General features: G+C 40.1%; 1 protein-coding gene across 1 annotated transcript; it reads right to left on the bottom strand.

The window, feature by feature from the left end:
- On the bottom strand, positions 1–7,440 carry LOC127645748 (uncharacterized). The gene is made up of 15 exons (XM_052129408.1): positions 7,255–7,440; positions 6,394–6,589; positions 6,157–6,270; positions 6,011–6,061; positions 5,877–5,924; positions 5,646–5,735; positions 5,451–5,531; positions 1,970–2,053; positions 1,763–1,846; positions 1,558–1,641; positions 1,351–1,437; positions 1,075–1,245; positions 642–706; positions 331–431; positions 1–126 (listed from the first exon to the last, which is right to left on the bottom strand). The coding sequence occupies exons 1-12, from the start codon at positions 7,438–7,440 to the stop codon at positions 1,175–1,177; spliced, it is 1,176 nt and encodes a 391-aa protein (XP_051985368.1). The 3' UTR covers positions 1–126; positions 331–431; positions 642–706; positions 1,075–1,174.
- Between the last annotated feature and the right edge of the window lie 12,238 nt (positions 7,441–19,678).

The following is a 19,678-nucleotide window of genomic DNA, read 5'->3' on the forward strand; positions in this document are numbered from 1 at the left end:
ACACTACAAATGTTCACACTTTGCGACCTCCACCTCCAGCTCTCCCGGGAGCATGTTTAAGTGTCTCCGCCATAGCAGCCCTGATTTCAACTTCTGTGGCAGTTTTACTCCACTTCATTACTGTAGCTGCAAAAGAAAATATATTAGATGGTGCATGAATAAACCCCGTCTTACATCATTAAGGCTCCTACACATTGTATTTACATTTAATCAATTGACAATTGCATGGATTTGCATACCTTTCCAAAAGAAATACAATTGGTAAGCTAAATTTTATATATATATATATATATATATATATATATATATAAACATGAAAAATGCAGTTACCTTTTACCACAGAGTAAAAAGTGGTATACTGGAAGGCTTTTTTCTCACTGCTACCCCGCCCCTTCATGTTGAAAGATGCCATTAGGCTGTTGGTGAAAAGCCTGAGAATACATGCACAAACTCATAGGGTGAGGTCCATGCCTACATTCTACAAATATTCCTTTATGCTTGCATTACTCCTAATGAATCATCTCTTTCCGCATTTTTGCTTTTCTATGTGCTAAGAGGAGGGCAAACAGAGCAGGCAATGAGTAAAAATGTAACTGCATAATTACATTCTATATTCTGAGCATGTGACATTTGTTTAATACCTGTCCATCACTTTATGGACGCAGTCTTTATCGTTCCTCCCTCCCACCTTTGAGAGCTGGGACACCTGTACATGACACATGAAAAGCCACTCAATACATTATGAATAAACCCATGGTATTGGTAATATACTGACTGTTGCCAGATTGAGCTTAAATGGGAACTGGTCATGTTGACTCCTCCATACATGTTGAGTCCATGCAAAATATTATGGGACAGTATACCTCTAATATAAAGGCATGAAAATACGCCTATACGAAAATTCGAGCACTGTGTGTCCCTCAATTACACATTATATAAAGCTGTGCATGTTAACAGATGCACGAGAAAAGCATCTTTTTGTACAATATAGATCATTTAGACTTTTTGGAGACTTGGGGGTCTAGCCTAATTAACATCTAATTGAGTTTAGTCCAATTTCTGTATAAATCATACCCTTTGTTCCCAGAGGTTGCGGTCCTTGAGACGTGCCTCTTCTTGAGCAAACTCTTCTAAGGTTTCTAGTCTAGCAACATGGACAGCCGAATTCAGGGGCTCATAGTGCCTCCCGACTCTTTATCTCATCTAGAAGTTCAACTAGCTTTCCAAGCACTGACTTCTGGTATTCTGTGGAAGAAAACACATTAAATTTATTTTTGTCAAGTATTTTATAAATCTTACTTTATGCTTATTAAAGAATGATACAATAATAAATATTGACCATGGACGTACTAGCTTGAGACATGGGGAATAAGCTTCTGCTCCTGGACTGTGATGTCATTCGAACTCCACGCTGAGGTGTGAGAGAACCCCTAGATCCTGAAGAAAAAAAAAACAGCATTGAAGCTCATTAAAATAGTTTTTAAAGACCACTGCTCCTATAATAAGTGAGGTAGGAGAATTGACAACTATGAAGAATGCAACTGATCATGGACTCACTGGATGAGGATGCCCGAACTTTTCTGCTCCCGGACTGTGATGGCATTCGAACTCCACGCTGAGGTGTGCAAGAACCCCTAGATCCTGAAGAAAAAAAAAAACAGCGTTGAAGCTCATTGAAATAGTTGTCAATTCTCCTACCTCACTTATTGCAGGAGCAGCTGTCTTTAAAAACTATGAAGAATGCAACTGATCATGGACTCACTGGATGAGGATGCCCGACCTTTTCTGCTCCCGGACTGTGATGGCATTCGAACTCCACGCTGAGGTGTGCAAGAACCCCTTGATCCTGAAGAAAAAAAAAAAAACAGCGTTGAAGCTCATTGAAATAGTTCTCAATTCTCCTACCTCACTTATTGCAGGAGCAGCTGTCTTTAAAAACTATGAAGAATGCAACTGATCATGGACTCACTGGATGAGGATGCCCGATCTTTTCTGCTCCTGGATTGTGATGGCATTCGAACTCCACGCTGAGGTGTGCGAGAACCCCTAGATCCTGAAGAAAAAACGAAAAAAAAAAAAAAAGAAAACAGCGTTGAAGCTCATTGAAAAAGTTTTTAAAGACAGCTGCTCCTATAATGGCGCTTTTCCACTACACAGTACCAGTTCGCCTCGGCTCAACTCGACTCGACTTTGTTTGGTTTTCCACTGTGTAAAAGTTGTACCTGTACCTGCTTTCGGGTACTTTTTTCGATACCACCTCGGCGAGGTTCTGAGCGGGCTGAGGCGATACCAAAATGTGACGTAAAAACAATGCCGACTGCTGATTGGTCAGAGAGAATCGTCACTATTCACTGCGTCATCATTGCGCGCGCCAGACGGAGTATCCAGAATAACCTCGCTGATGAAGGATGGTAAGTGTTTTAAGTTTACATTACATTAATTCTGTAGGCGCACTCAGCTCGAGAGTTATGTTTTCTGTAGGCTGGCTTTTGAAAAGCTGAAGCTCACTTATAACAACGAAGACTGTAAACTTGTGTCGCAGATAACAATTGCTGCTACCTCTAGCTAGCTGCTAACTATCTGCCATTGCTATTTTCGTATTGTGTTGACTTTTGTATGATCTTTCTATCTAAGATTCATTTTCGACGAGCGAGAATGGTTCAGTGACACCCACTGATGCCACGTCGGCACCAGAACCAGTGGCACCATCGACACCAACAAGATCAGCAGCGTCGACACCGAGACCCGCAGCAGCGTCGACACCAGCAACCGGTTAGTATAATTGAGAAAAAGTAAACCCTTCTAGCCTGTTGTCTGTGAATCTATACACACTTATTAATATATCATTAATCGTATCAATAACTCATTAATAACGTAAATTTACTTGCATAACAACAGGAAGCATTCCCAGTTATGGGAATACAGGATTCATTAATATACCTGTTCAGTATTTTTATAACTTTCCAGACATACACAGTGTACACCTATACTGTACACATAGTATTTTAAAGTTGACATTTACTAAAATAGTTGGGCTCAGATGTTAAGTCGTTACATATACTATATAAGTAATAGTAAGTTGTGGGCTTGTCTTTTTTTGTGTAGCAGCAGTAATGATAATACATGTGAACAATTTAAAACACACACAACCTTTGAATGAAACGTGACTTGTCCGTTTTTCTTTATAACTCATTCATTGTAATTATTTTTTGGCCAGGACGGAGGAAACGAAAGAGGGAACAGGAGCATCTGACTGTCCTGAGGGAGATGCAGACATCGGATGTCGAGCAGCTGGAGTTGAACCGGGCACAGCGGGAGCGCCATTTACAGATGGCACTTCGATGATGCAGCACATGCCCGAGAACTCGAAGCGGCTTTAAGGAGAGAGGAGATTGCTGCAATGTCGTCCTTCAACCAGGCCTTTCTGGGAACCCTGAGCCAGCTTGTCCAGGCACTGAACCGTGGGATGCTGTTCCACCGCCCCTGGACTGAAACCCCTTTGTTTATTTTCATTTAATGTTTGCAATACATGTAACATATGTATATAGTTGGATGTGTGAATTTATATTAATATTATATTTTTTCTATTTGTATGCGTGTTTAAATAAAACCTTTTTGAAACTTATTACAAACAGTGTCTTTTTTTGATGGTTTGCTTTTTTACAAGGGTTTGAACAAGTATTTTCAGATTGTATACTGTGATAACCTTTAATGAAAAACTGCAGAGACAACATATTTAATGACAATGTATTTATTTAGCAATTAAAATAACGCATCAGACCCTCTCGTACGTCTCTGCCCTCCTCCTCAACACCCTGTGCCACTGCCACCACAGGCTCTGCTGCTGCAGGTTCATCCCAGTCATTGTCATAGTCCTCTCCGTGACTCTCACAAAGGTTATGCAAAGCACAGCAAGTAAGAATCATAGATTTCACAATTGTAACATCACAGTCATTTCTTTTCATGAGGCAACGCCACCTTCCCTTCAGTCTACCAAAAGCGTTTTCAACCACTACCTGTGCTCGACATATTTTCTTGTTGTAGATCTGCTGTTCTACTGTCAGCCGTCCAGTGTCAGTGAATGGCTTTAGGAGCCAGTTCTGCAGGGGATAGGCAGAATCTCCCAGGATGTAGCAGGCAACATTCACTCCACCAATATTCCTGGTGTAAGTTGGAAAGTGGTTGCCACGGCTGGCCAACTCCCACAATGTGGACAGTCTTAAAACACGAGCATCATGCAAGCTGCCAGGCAGTCCTGCAAACACGTTCCAGAACAGTCCTTTTCCATCTACAACACCTTGAAAGACGATGGAGTGCCAGCCTTTACGGTTGAAATAGTCACAGTGGTACTCCTGTGGTGCCAAAATGGGTATGTGTGATCCATCAATAGCACCAACACACTGCGGGAGCCCCATCTGTTCTCAATGTAGGCAGCCATTTCTTCAAACTTCTCCTGGTCTGGGTAACGGATTTGTTCGGGAACCAACAACGTTTCTGCAGCAGCAGTGAACTCTTGAACACACCGGCAAACAGTTGTTATGCTTACTCGAAAAGATGGCCGATAGTTCTGTACTCTGAACCGGTCGCAAGCTTCCATAGTGCGATGGCCACTCTCTTCTTTAGAGGAACACACTTGCGGAAGCTTGTGTCTTGTCTCTCCATCACTGGGCGCAGTTTGTTGTACAAATATATGAATGTTTCTTCCGACATTCTGAAGTTCTGAACCCACTGCGCGTTTGTGAAACCAGGAACAATAACATCCCACCACTCGGTAGCTCGGTTGAAAGCCCAAACAGGCGGTCTGCCGCGGCGACTTTGCAAAGCTAAACAGATCTGAAACACATAAACCATGCACATTTTAGTACGTAATACTGGTAGCTATAAAGTTGATTAAATACTTTGCATATAGTATAGTATTTACACATATGCAAACGTTAGCTATGTTAGCATAACTTACCCTCTTACGTCGGCTTTGAACAACCGGATTAGTCTCAGTAGTCTGAACTCTGTAGTAATTCCCAAACTCTCCTGTTTTTTTCAGCAGTGTTTTGTTTTGCTGCCCTCAGCCTCTCATGAAACAACGTTTGTCTTCTTGCTGTGAGAAACAGCCACATCCCGAGGATCAAAAACAGCATACACTCGATTTCCTCCATTGTCCTGTGTGTGTGGGTAGCGGATGTGTGTCGCGTATAAGATTACGTCACGGCAGTTTCCTGCGGCGTCGCTATGATGACCGGGTACTATTTGTGGCGGTACTGTCTGCAATGGAAAACGGAGCGAAAAGCGAGCCGAGTCGAGGCAAGCCGAGGCGAGCTGGTACTGGTAATGGAAAAGCGCCATAAGTGAGGTAGGAGAATTGACAACTATGAAGAATGCAACTGATCATGGACATGGTGATTCTATTGCCAAGGTGTATGTAGAGGGTTGTAAAAACATTTTTACTGACTTACTGGCTGACACTGGACTAAATGCTTCTGTTGATTCAGACCTTGTGGGTGAACGGTGAAGCGTTGGACGAGAACATCCAGAAACTGAAAAAGGAACAGGAAAGTTGAAAGACTGTTTTGAGCCCAGACTTAAAAATACTTTATATTCCATTTGCATTGTGAGCAAGTAAAGTAGAATAAATAAAAACATGAAATTACTGTCCGAAGATGCAGGACTCTCTGGTTGTCTAATGGCGGTGTTAGCCAGTTCTGGGGGTGCAGGTAACTGGAGCAGCATTGCATTTGGTCCTGTGGTTGTTAAAAGAAATTCCAATACCAGAAGCATACAGCAACTTAAATGACAGAAAAACTCATATTGCCAACCATTCCCTGAAATTTGATGACTGAATTATACCACTGGATCAGCCCAGCTAACTATATTTTACTCACCCCTATGTGAGAGCTTTGGCGGAGGAACCGGAAGCAACACTGTATCCTCTTGACAAAACATGCACAATGAAATTAATCACAGTAAGATAACGTTGAATACTAATACACAGCCAACTTAATTAAACTGTACTCACCCTTTTTCTTGTCTGGCAAGGACTCATCCTCCTCAGCAGACAAATCTGACCCTGCCAATATTATATTTGTCACTTATGATATGTGATTGTTTACATTATACGTTAATTGTTTAATGCATGTCCTTAAATAGGACCAAATAAATTACCTTGAACATAATCTTCAAATTTCCTTCTTTTCTTCATTCTCTTTTGACTGACTGTGTCCTCCTCTTCGGTTTGAGCTGAGGTGTAATTATATTTTTCACATTCCTGTCGGCTTACTAAAAATCAAGAATGAAAACAAACACCACTAGCAATAGTAGTATTATGGTATTATAGTATTTTAACTGAAAAATAAATGGTAAAAACATGGCAGAAATAACACTCAAAATATTTTTTATCACCTGATGTCACTTTGACTTTAACAAATTCAAAGCTTAACCAGTCCTCCTGTGGTTGTAAAAGGCGCTTATGTGCCACAGACACGTTTTTTAGAGGCCATCGCACCACTTTGGTCTCTGTGTCGATCCAGTTCAATGGCAAAACTCCTTCCATCTGCTGCCCATTCTCCACCCAAACAGCCCGTGCGTATACCATTGCCTGAAACACAATTAGATTATTTAATTTAGAACTACACATTTTTTTTCTACATGATGCTAACAGTGCACTACTATTTTGAATAATAGTAAATATTACATACGTTATTTGTGTTCATTTCCTGAGCTCCATTCCATGGAGCAGAGGAAAAAGGACATGCCCTTGTTCACAAGGGAGACAAGCAACCTTCCGGTAAAGGTCTTCGGATTGCAATAACTTTGTCTTTGTCCGTTTTCTTTGAACATAGACTATATTGAATAGTCTTGACTCACATGGCTTCTTAAAAAAGTCTCTTGTGTCCTATTGGCTCAGCACATCACATACCTTGCCTTTTTTCCTTCACAAATGCAAAACTTTCATTGTGAAGCATAAAGCAGCGGTCTTTATCTTTTGTTGACATATAAAAACATGACCTTGTCTCTTGATGCTTGTTGATGCCTTTCTTTGCATTTTCAATCTCACTCATCAGCTTTGTTACTTGAGCGATTGGATTGTGGCTATTTTTGATCAATTTTTTTATTACTTGATGATTTTCGAATGGGAAACTTGAGATGTCATTAAGTGAACAGTTGAAGTGAGAAGCATCAGTTTGGTTAAAATAAGGTAAATGTTTATAACGTTACACTTATTTTGCCATCATAGCTAATTATTTTGTCATAGCTACTTACTTTACACAGCTGCTTACGACGCGTGAAGAGCTTTCTGGCGGTTGGCTTGATGGGTGGAATAATACAGATTCGCGCGCGCGCCAATTTGCTTCTTCTTTCGGTTTTATGGCGGTTGGCAACTAAATTTAATGGTGCATTACCGCCACCAGCTGGGGTGTGGTAATTCTTCCAAGTATGAATCCTCATTGCACTTACCTCAATCGCAGTTTCAATATATATATATATATATATATATATATATATATATATATATATATATATATATATATATACTGTATATATATATATATATATATATATATATATATATATATATATATATATATATATATTTTTTTTATTACGGAATATGTAAAAGTCTTTACATTTATTTGAGATAATAATAAACATGGTTTGGTAGTTTGTTTTCTCCGTTGTTTTAGCATGTAGCCTAGAACAATTATCCTAGCTGTTAGATTATCAGTTGAACATCTTAGATGATCAGTTGAAAACACGTAGTCAAACAGTCCAGCCGAAACTACTTAGTTGAAATCACGTCGTAAACCAGTCCAAGGCGGACCGACTTATTTTCAACCATATTTCAACGTTGAAAGACGGTAATTGTTTACTGGGACTTCAATCCTTCGCAATACCTCGCTTAAAAGAGGTATCTCCTGTAATATCAGAACCTCTTCTTAATATCATTAACTCCTCGCTATGCTTAGGACATGTCCCAAGAAACTTTAAAATGGCAATTATCAAACCGCTAATTAAGAAGCCACAACTTAATCCTGGAGAACTTGTTAATTATAGACCTATTTCAAATCTCCCGTTTATCTCAAAAATACTAGAAAAGGTAGTATCCTCCCAAATATGTTCATTTCTACAGAGAAATAGTATATATGAAGAATTTCAATCAGGATTTAGGCCTCATCACAGTACAGAGACTGCACTTATCAGAGTTACAAATGACTTGCTCTTATCATCTGATCGCGGCTGCATTTCTCTTCTAGTGCTTTTAGATCTTAGTGCTGCATTCGACACGATAGATCAAGACATTCTCTTGAATAGGCTAGAGAATTATGTTGGAATTTGTGGAATGGCATTAGCATGGTTTAGGTCATATTTAGCAGACCGCTACCACTTTGACTATGTAAATTAGGAATTGTCAAACCAAACAAAAGTAAAATATGGAGTGCCACAGGGATCAGTTTTAGGGCCTCTGCTTTTCTCCATGTATATGCTTCCCCTGGGAGATATTATCAGGAATCGTGGAATAAGTTTCCACTGCTATGCTGACGATACACAACTTTATATTTCTTCAAAACCTGATGAGATTTCACAATTCTCAAAATTAGCAGAGTGTATTAATGAAATAAAAGATTGGATGGCCAGAAATTTCCTTCTACTCAATTCTGACAAAACAGAGGTTCTAATTATTGGACCAAAAAACTCTAAAAATAAGCCACTAAAATATAATTTGACTCTAGATGGATGTGCTGTTACATCATCTTCAACAGCGAAGAACTTAGGTGTTATACAGGTCCTTCTCAAAAAATTAGCATATTGTGATAAAGGTCATTATTTTCCATAATGTAATGATAAAAATTAAACTTTCATATATTTTAGATTCATTGCACACCAACTGAAATATTTCAGGTCTTTTATTGTTTTAATACTGATGATTTTGGCATACAGCTCATGAAAACCCAAAATTCCTATCTCAAAAAATTAGCATATTTCATCCGACCAATAAAAGAAGTGTTTTTAATACAAAAAAAAAAAATCAACCTTCAAATAATTATGTTCAGTTATGCACTCAATACTTGGTCGGGAATCCTTTTGCAGAAATGACTGCTTCAATGCGGCGTGGCATGGAGGCAATCAGCCTGTGGCACTGCTGAGGTGTTATGGAGGCCCAGGATGCTTCAATAGCGGCCTTAAGCTCATCCAGAGTGTTGGGTCTTGCGTCTCTCAACTTTCTCTTCACAATATCCCACAGATTCTCTATGGGGTTCAGGTCAGGAGAGTTGGCAGGCCAATTGAGCACAGTAATACCATGGTCAGTAAACCATTTACCAGTGGTTTTGGCACTGTAAGCAGGTGCCAGGTCGTGCTGAAAAATGAAATCTTCATCTCCATAAAGCTTTTCAGCAGATGGAAGCATGAAGTGCTCCAAAATCTCCTGATAGCTAACTGCACTGACCCTGCCCTTGATAAAACACAGTGGACCAACACCAGCAGCTGACATGGCACCCCAGACCATCACTGACTGTGGGTACTTGACACTGGACTTCAGGCATTTTGGCATTTCCTTCTCCCCAGTCTTCCTCCAGACTCTGGCACCTTGTTTTCCGAATGACATGCAAAATTTGCTTTCATCCGAAAAAAGTACTTTGGACCACTGAGCAACAGTCCAGTGCTGCTTCTCTGTAGCCACTGGTTCAAAAGTGGCTTGACCTGGTGAATCGCGGCACCTGTAGCCCATTTCCTGCACGCGCCTGTGCACGGTGGCTCTGGATGTTTCTACTCCAGACTCAGTCCACTGCTTCCGCGAGGTCCCCAAGGTCTGGAATCGGGTCCTTCTCCACAATCTTCCTCAGGGTCCGGTCACCTCTTCTCATTGTGCAGCGTTTTTTGCCACACTTTTTCCTTCCCACAGACTTCCCACTGAGGTGCCTTGATACAGCACTCTGGGAACAGCCTATTTGTTCAGAAATTTCTTTCTGTGTCTTACCCTCTTGCTTGAGGGTGTCAATGATGGCCTTCTGGACAGCAGTCAGGTCGGCAGTCTTACCCATGATTCCGGTTTTGAGTAATGAAACAGACTGGGAGTTTTTAAAAGCCTCAGGAATCTTTTGCAGGTGTTTAGAGTTAATTAGTTGATTCAGATGATTAGGTTAATAGCTCGTTTAGAGACCCTTTTCATGATATGCTAATTTTTTGAGATTTTCATGAGCTGTATGCCAAAATCATCAGTATTAAAACAATAAAAGACCTGAAATATTTCAGTTGGTGTGCAATGAATCTAAAATATATGAAAGTTTAATTTTTATCATTACATTATGGAAAAAAATGAACTTTATCACAATATGCTAATTTTTTGAGAAGGACCTGTATTTGATACCAATCTGTCCTTTGAAAATCAAATTACAAATGTTTGTTGAACAGCTTTCTTCCACCTAAGAAATATTGCTAAATTAAGGCATATGCTCTCGGTTGCTGATGCCGAAAAACTAATTAATGCGTTCATGACCTCAAGACTAGATTATTGTAATGCATTACTGGGAGGATGTCCAGCAAGATCAATAAATAAACTTCAATTGGTTCAAAATGCAGCAGCCAGAGTGCTGACGAAAACCAAGAAATATGATCATATTAGCCCCATTTTATCATCGTTACATTGGCTACCTGTTAAATTCCATATTGATTTTAAAATTCTGTTAACTACGTTACAAAGCTTTGAATGGTCTAGCTCCACAGTACTTAAGTGATCTTCTACCACGCTATATTCCAACACGTTCATTAAGATCGCAAAATTCTGGCCTATTAATAGTTCCTAGAATATCAAAATCCACTAAAGGAGGAAGATCCTTTTCATATTTGGCTCCTAAACTATGGAATAGTCTCCCAAACACTGTTGGAGATGCAGACACACTCTCTCAGTTTAAGTCTAGACTAAAGACTCATCTATTTAGCCAGGCATACACCTAATTTATCCTCCAACCCACAATTAGGCTGCTTTAGTTGGGTCTGCCGGAACCAGAAACCAGAAACATTGAGCATGATCTCTTACTCTGCAATAAATTAAATGGCATCTACGCTTACATCTTTTTATTTGTTTCCCTGTCTCAACCTTGGGACTCCTATCCTGAGGTCACCAGAACCGGCTGGATCCAGCATCATTCCTGCTTCATGTTGGACTCCACTGCTACATGTCGCAGAATGATGATGACTAAATGCAGCCGGTGCCAGCCAAACATCACTTCAATCTATTATGACGGACTTCAGAGGATGAAATGATGCCAACTCCAACCTGCATCACCTCGGTCTATTGATGGACTACGATCTTGAAATGGAATGCATAAACTAACTATTGCCAATAAAAGCCTTCATCAGCCAATTAACAAGGACAATTGCATCTATGTGAACTTCTGCAATTAATCAAGATGACTTTGGTCATTAATCTTACAGTTCAAACACAATCGATGTTTAATCACTGACCCTTAACACTTAGTTTAATAATTTTAAACCATGATTTTACCTATACATAATTAATATTTACATTACATTCATAATGTTAGCCAGAGAGGAACTGGCCCCCACAGTGAGTCTGGTTTCTCCCAAGGTTATTTTTCTCCATTAATCAACATCTTATGGAGTTTTGTGTTCCTTGCCACAGTCGCCTACAGCTTGCTCACTGGGGTTATTAATACAATTATCATTTAATTATTTTTAAACACTATTAAAAATCGTATTTTATCGAAATTACACAATGATGATTAATCGACTTTATAGACATTACAGTTTTATCGTCTGTTAATGCTGATATTCTGTAAAGCTGCTTTGAAACGATGTGTGTTGTGAAAGGCGCTATACAAATAAAATTGACTTGACTTGTACGCTGTATGAGATATCCACTCAATTACACGCTGTTCTCTCTGCACCAGACTTTGCCGGGATGTTACACGGAATGCTGTTTCCATGTGATGTGTTGAATGATTCTTGCAAAAAAGAGGAAAGCGGTCGTGATGCCTTCATGAGACACAAACATTCTTATGTCTCTTCCCCTCCACGCCTGAGTTAGTTGGGACCGGGATATTACACAGAATGTTGCTATTGTATGTTGTGTTTAAATAAAGGATATTCTCATAAAGAGAAAAGCGCTTGTTGCACTGCATGAGGCACACACATTCTCGAAGAAGCCCTTCATACTTCTTCTACCCAAAAACTCTGTGCACAAACACTTCCCGGTGATGAGCGGTGATGTAGCTCCTCCAGTAAGCAAGCTGACATGCCTGCTATCTCACTTATGGCATTCGGTCATTTATGTTCCCGGCTCGGGAAGCACCGATGTTGTGCGCAGGAATTCACAATGTTCTCGCAGATAACGCGATAGAGATTGTTCCTAACTGCAGCGCCCACAAGGGTACAGCCAATGTCTTACGTTCCAGAGTGAGACAGCAGGCTTCAGCCCATTCTAGATCAGAGATGCTTGAATCGTGCTCGCAAAGTGCCCATTCAAAACGGTATCTCAGAAAAAGATCTGACCGCGCATCATCCCACTGGCTGATTAAATAGATCTAAAGGATGCACGCGTACTTTCATGTACCTCATCTCAGGCTGTTATGAGATTCAGCGTCCTTTCCATGGCTCAAAAGTGTATCAATACAAAGTGTATCAATGCAGCGCTCACTCTGTTGAAGCTAAGCAACATGTGCATTTTGAACTACCTTTATGATGGGCTATTATTAGCCAGAGGCATGCCACACTGGTGTGAATGCCATTCTGCAAGCTACAGCGCTGTCTGCAAGACGCCTTTATGCGCTAAGTGGCATGTGTTTACAAAGTGGTGAAGACCAAAACATTGTGAATCTCCATAGCTGAGTACTCGTGTTCCTCTAAGATCTCACCCCATCGATGCTTATGTAGCAACTATGTCGGCATCCCACACCCCGGAGGCTGGCTCCTCCATGAGAAGACATGTTATATTTTTCAGTTTCTCAAGGGAGCGAGGTGCCTAATCCCCCTCGTCCTTCTAGAGTCCCAGCACTTGTATGTGCTTTCTCTAAGACCGCACTCCTATTGGCTCTGGCCTCAGTTAAACAGGTGTGTGGCAAGCAGGGTGGGGCGAGCGGCATCTGGGCAGAGCGAGGACAGAGAGATGAATGGTGATCAAGTTCCACCTGTGAGCCACATTGGTCTCTTGTTCCAGTGAGGAGCAGCAGGATTCTTTGAGGAGAGTAGACAGATGGGGAGAAAGAGACACACAGAGCTGTGTGTGTTTGTGTGTGTCTGTGTTGGTGTTGTAATGCTGAAAAGCAATTTGTTTTGGTACACTGAAAAGTGGTGCATTAAAGTGTCTTACATGGATTGTTCACCTGGCTCTAGCTTCCTCCTCCTGTGGAAAGGCAGAGGTCTGCCACAAGGTGGGTGATATGCAGGCATTGTCGGCCGACAGCTCATGTCTGGTATTCGGGCTGAGTCTTTCAAATGCCACCATCAACCCAGAAAGGATATGTGCCTAAGGTTCTATCCATGCCCTTCGGGGCTCAGATGGTCCAACTTCAAGCATTCTTTCATCCACCGTTTAATTTGGATGAGGAGCATTTGATGCATTTGTTTGTTATGCCTTGTGCAGGCATTGCACATGTATGTAGAGTGCACACACTAGTTTAGGCTGTCAGATCAGCTCTTTGTTTGTTTTGGAGGATGCAGAAAAGGCATGTTCATCTCCAAGCAAAGGTTCTCTCACTGTACCATTGATGCGATCACCCTCGCTGATGAATTATAGGGTGTGAAATGCCCTATTGGTGTGAAAGCGCATTGAACTAGAGGCATGGCATCTTCGTGGGCATGGACAAATGGTGTGTCCTTGCAGGACATATGCTTTGCAGCAGGTTGGTCATTACAAATACTACATGACGCCCATCTCTTCCAAAGTCCTCTTTGTCTAGAGCGCTTATTGTTCCAACACTCAGCAGGTGAGCCCAGGCCCATTTATTATGGGTGGGCTACCTGATATATGTGTATTTTAGTACAGCCACCTGTATATAGGCTGTTGTTGAAATTACCCCACTTAATAAGCACTTCCAATAGGAATAGACTTCTTTTCCCAACCTTTGGTGGTGAAGAGGTTTTTGCCTATATCGCCCAGTCTTACAGTAATCCACTGTAAAGTGTGTATTACATGCAGACAATATATTTATTTGATTTAGTCACAGCTTTTGTGCTTTAAACCTAAATCAACTTTAATTATATAGCATTTAAGACAGATTTGACCAAAGCGCTTCACAGTAATAACATTTAAAACTTAACTTTTCAAAATTACCACATACACAAACACCAGTTATCTAAAATACAAACACTCCAAAACTGTGTCCTATATTTAATTTTTCAGACTCAAAGGCCAGTGTAAAGAGATGAGATTTCAGACGTGACTTAAAAGACTTCAATGATCACACTGGGCCATGTTGGGAACTGTTTATCCAGAAAAGTGAAGCTTCTGGCAAAAAAACACACATCATAATAAAAGCACGATTCAAAACTAAGGCTAGATGCCTGAAATTAAAGAAATTGGGCCAGAAATATATTACAACTGTATAGTAAAATATATTAGTCTGAAAAAAATATTGTATTAATAATAATAATGAAAAAGGAAAACATCATTAGGAAAGAATAAAACTTTCAGTAGGCGTTACTTAAAAACACTTAAGCAATGCACCCTTGATTTAGAAACACTTGAAGGAAACAGGCATTTATTTTAATTTATTATTGATAATGAAATGTAACTTTTTAAATAGACTAACAGGTTTGTTCAATAGCACATTATCACATTAGCGTATTTTTGCTGTAGTATCGAAATTGGTATCGAGAACCGTGAAATTTCACTGGTATCGGTGCCGTGAAGACACCAATCGCATGTATGTGACTTTATTTTTTATATAATTTTTTTCCACAACTAATGTATTATTTTGTTGTGGATGTCCCAATGTGGATACTGGATTTGCACTTTTCAGAGATCTCAACAAAAAAAAAAATGTATCTGCATTTGTGAGATAATAAATGTAATTAATTTTGTAATATAGGCACAAAGTATCGTTATATCTATCGCAGGCCCCTGAATCAAACTGAATCAAAATCACATTCAGGGTTTCCCGCAGAAAATTTGTTAGTTAAGGTGGTGGTGGGGGGGGTGATTGCATAACTCCTGACACAAATTAAGACAAATACTGAAACTTGAGTCATATCTTTTTAATGATGTATTAGTTTGTCAAGGTAATAACATTACATCTAATAGTCCGTCAAAATGTGCAAAGCTTATTACAATCACTGCTTATGGCAGAGCTGACACCTAGCATCGCTACAGGCTATCCTCCTTGGTTTAGAAAAAAACATTTCAAGGGCCCTTCGGTAATTACACTCTTTTACGAGTGGACCATTTATGCATATTTTCATAAATAACATTTATGACCTAAAAAAACAGTCAAATAGCAAATGTTTAGTTTAGCAACTTACATCTTATCTAGCACTTGACCGACCGTAAACTGAAGCGCGTCGAGTCGCTCTGCTAAAATTTGCGCTGTGTAGCCCGCCTACTTTGATTTGATTGGTCATCTCAAATATTCTGACATTGACGAGCAGTGACAGACCAATGAGGCTCAGATGAACACACACACACACACACACACACACACACACACACACACACACACACACACACACACACACACACACACACACACACACACACACACACACACACACACACACGCTCGGCGCCGCTGCGGAAGAACGCGCTGATAACAAGACTGAAGCGAACACGAAGGCTTATCACACATTTAAAGATGGAAAGGGAGAAAACAGGACAGAGTAACACGGCGAATATCGCTCATATATATTTTTTTGACGACGTAGTTAAGGCGGCAGGCGTGTGTTGCTTAGGCGGCCGCCTTAGTTTCAAAGTGCTGCGGGAAACCCTGACATTGTGGCAGATTTTGAGGTATTGGCAAACATTGAATTGTGATAAAAAAAAAAAAAATGTATCCCTAGTAAACATTCAGTGCACAAATTAAAATCACGTTATGTTCTAGTGTGGATATTCAATTGCAAAGGCTGTGATTTAATTAGATAAATACTAGAGATGGGCATTTTGGTCATTTTGTGTACTCGAGTATTCAAAGTAATTACTCGAGTACTGGTCGAGTACTCTGTGTGCGCGCACTTCTCTAGAGTTTAGAGTAATGTCTTTGTCCTGGACAGAATGTCATGCTGCTTTCTGTTGGGGCTTGTTGCTGTGATAATTCATGCATCCTCACATTTATCTCCCACTTTATGTTGGACTAACAACTCATGCAGAAATCTTCAGCTCTGATTTCACTTGTTGGTACTTTGGTTGCTATTACGCCTCTGTTGACAATCAAGTTACCACTGAAAATCACAACGTATTTAATTTCGAAATGAAAAAAGGCCCATCTTTGACACGTTTGTGTACAGTTGTCTGATATTTGTAACTGAATTTCCAATTCAGTGAAATGCCATGTCAAGCATTTTCATTATCGGTCATTTGATTGATATGATCATCGGAAGTGATCATTTCTGTCACTTTCGAGTACTCATGCCCATCCTTAATAAATACATTTATATTTAGTCATTTAGCAGACAATTTTATCCAAAACAACTTACAAAATAAGGAACATAAGCAATTAGTAATACAAAATCCAACAATATCTGCAGTATAGCACTGCAAAGTTTGAAATATAGCTGGAGTAGTATAGAAGTTAGAGCAGAAGAAAGACAGATATCGAAAAATATCTTATGATAAAGGATTGAAAAAGAAGAGACGTGTCTTTAACTTTTTTTTTTTTAATAATTTTTTTATTGATTCCTACAAAACATATATACAAGAGCAAAAATAGTATACCAGTATATATTTATATGGAATCATTCAAACATTTAAACCACACAACCACCTCTCCCAATCACCAACCCCACCCTGACCCCCAACAAACATCCCTGTGGTCACATAAAAGTATATCCACATGATTATAGACACACATAAAAATAAAAAGATTACAAATAATAATAATAATAATTACACACCTAGTAATGTCTGGAATTCGCCATTTTTCTCTTTAAACAAATTACATTTTCCTAGCCTTCTAAACGACCCTTCTTCAAAGGCCGCCACCCTCCCCATCTCTGAGCACCACTCATGAAATGAAGGTGCTCCAGCTGATCTCCAACCCCTTAAAAGAACCTGTCTGGCGATCATGACACTAGTTAGGACCCAACTCTTTATCTGCCTATTCTCAACGTCGATGACCGCCCCATCACCCAAAATACAGAGTCTGGGGCAAAATGAAAGGCGAGTGCCCAATACATCACAAACAAGACTCTGAACCTTCAACCAAAACTCCTGGATCTTAACACCCCCCAAAAGACATGGGTTATGTCTCCATCCTCAGATTGGCTTTGGCCTTTAAGACCAAGCCTATACAATTTAAAATCTTGAATTGCATAAGGTGCACCCTTGCATATCTATATGCAGACTTGATGTTTTTTAGAATCCTAACCCACTCTCCTCCAATAACAAGTTTAAATCTTTCTCCCATAATCTCTTGGCTCCCATAATCTCCATCCCCCAGACTCCGAATTAGCAGGGAGTAATTCACTGATGACTCGAAAAAGCAGAAATCACCACTCCCAGAGTATCTGCCACTTTAGGGGGGTGTATGCTACTCCCAAAAATAGTACAGAGCAGGTGGCGCAGCTGTAAATACCTAAAGAATTGAGACATAGAAATCCCAAAATGGTGAACCATATTTTTAAATGCCTCAACACTCCACTCTCATATAGGTCACCAAGTGTAGTAACCTCCCTCACAATCCACTCTGTCCAGCAGAAAGGAGACTTATTAATACATTATTTTGGGTTCAGCCATATGCTCGAAGCAGCATTCAAATAAATGTCTGAATTAAACACTCTGGAAACTTCTGTCCATACCAAGAGCAAATGCGATATAACAGGGTGTAACTTAACTTCTTAGTTTGATAGAAAGGTTTTAAAATGGCAAAATAGGGGCAAGAACTTCCTGTTTAATACCAAACCAGGGAGGGGCTCTCTCAGGTGGAAGCGACCAATAAGCCAAATATCTGAGACCAAACGCATAATAATAAAACAAAATCTTGGGTAGGCCTAGTCCACATTTGTCAATCAGCCTATGTAACTTACTGAAATGTAATCTGGGACGTTTACCATTCCAAATGAAGGACTTTGCTATGCTATAAAATTGCTTGAAATAAGAGAGGGAGACATCTACAGGGAGCTGTATGAGCTACACATTTAAGTGAACTCCCAATTCCCCCTTGCTCCTCATATACCCCTGGGTGGAGTCCCTGCCAATACAGGTAGAATTTGATTGGCCACCATATTAAGGCTGGTTCCACACAGTTCTCCATCAAAACACACTGAATACTATTACTTCAACTGATTATATTATTTGTATATGTTTAAGCAATGTAAATCATATAATAGTATTTAATTATGATTTAAAACGAATCTATGCCATGCTATTCATTTTCATTTTTAAGCACAAATGGAAGTTGCTGGTTCAGGATGAGAGATAGGCTACAGTATATTTGCTTCGATTAGAGTGCAGCTGTCAGCTTCTCCTCTCCTCAGCTGCACAGGTGATAGTAAAGCGGTTTAAATAGCGCAGTTGTTGCTTCAGAAATGTATAAAGCATCCCGTATGCACTGTTCTATCGGTTTGCTCTGTGAGTAGAAGATAAAACTTTTATCGGACCTTTCGTTGTTGAGCTGGGACAATGTACCGATAACATAAGCATTAGAAGAAGCACTCTTAACGGACTTGTTTTCTTCTTCGCTGCAGGCGAATCGCCGTTCGGGGTCAACTGTAACTTCGGTACCTTTAAGCAGAGGTTAAATTGGGCCGGAGCGCACCGGAGCGCAGCTCCGCCTCCTCAGGTCCACAACACACCCTGACGGAGCTCAGCTCCGTCTCCTTCAGAGGCGGCGGCAGCCGATTTTGAATGTTTTGAGTGTAGCCCCGAATGAATTTTGAAAAGTTGACTGACAACTGTGAAACCGGACAAAAGCCTATGTAAACCTCCGAAATCATAAGTTGCCTTATTTCATTGTGCTTTGGCTCTGCACATATTGCATACAGCCTGTAAAAATAGACATAGGCATAATCTAGCCTATAGAATAAGTTCCTTTGCAGTCGGTAGCCTATGGGCGACTCCGTTTCTTCCTCTCTGTTGAATATGCAGCAGGTAGGGGAGGAGCTGACGTCAACTAACGTTACTTAGTGGCGAGTTAACAGCAGTTAGCAGGAAAGACAGCAAAAATGAAGCAAATGAGGCTTCTAAAATTTCCGAAAGAAGTCAGTGGGTAAGAATTCTCATTTGTTTTTGTCCTTAAAGTCAAAAAATCATCGTCTAGCTGGCTTTCACCCACAGTAGGCTAAACCTCAAGACATCTACTACCGCCTATTATGATATGTTATGGCCTCCGGCCTCGTGGTTAGTTCAATTTTCTCTCACGCCGTCGACCGCGGTTCGAGTCCCATTCGCAGCATAATTTTCTTGTTTATCAGGTGTTGTTTTCGCTAAGGATAACCAATAAGCATTAACAAAATGTATGTGTGACTTTTTTTGTGATATTAGTTTGTAGTAAATATACACTTTGAGGGTAGCAAAGAT

The sequence above is a fragment of the Xyrauchen texanus genome, chromosome 6 (assembly GCF_025860055.1).
Source record: "Xyrauchen texanus isolate HMW12.3.18 chromosome 6, RBS_HiC_50CHRs, whole genome shotgun sequence".
Taxonomy (NCBI): domain Eukaryota; kingdom Metazoa; phylum Chordata; class Actinopteri; order Cypriniformes; family Catostomidae; genus Xyrauchen; species Xyrauchen texanus.

What these genes read in the sequence shown, in the direction of transcription:
- LOC127645748 (XM_052129408.1), bottom strand. Translation starts at nt 7,440, where the DNA reads ATGAGGATTCATACTTGGAAGAATTACCACACCCCAGCTGGTGGCGGT. An exon ending in GCCAAAGCTCTCACATAGGG is followed by an intron (nt 5,736 to 5,876) that starts GTGAGTAAAATA and finishes TAACAACCACAG; the next exon opens with GACCAAATGCAATGCTGCTC. An exon ending in ATTTAGTCCAGTGTCAGCCA is followed by an intron (nt 2,054 to 5,450) that starts GTAAGTCAGTAA and finishes TTTTTTCTTCAG; the next exon opens with GATCTAGGGGTTCTCGCACA.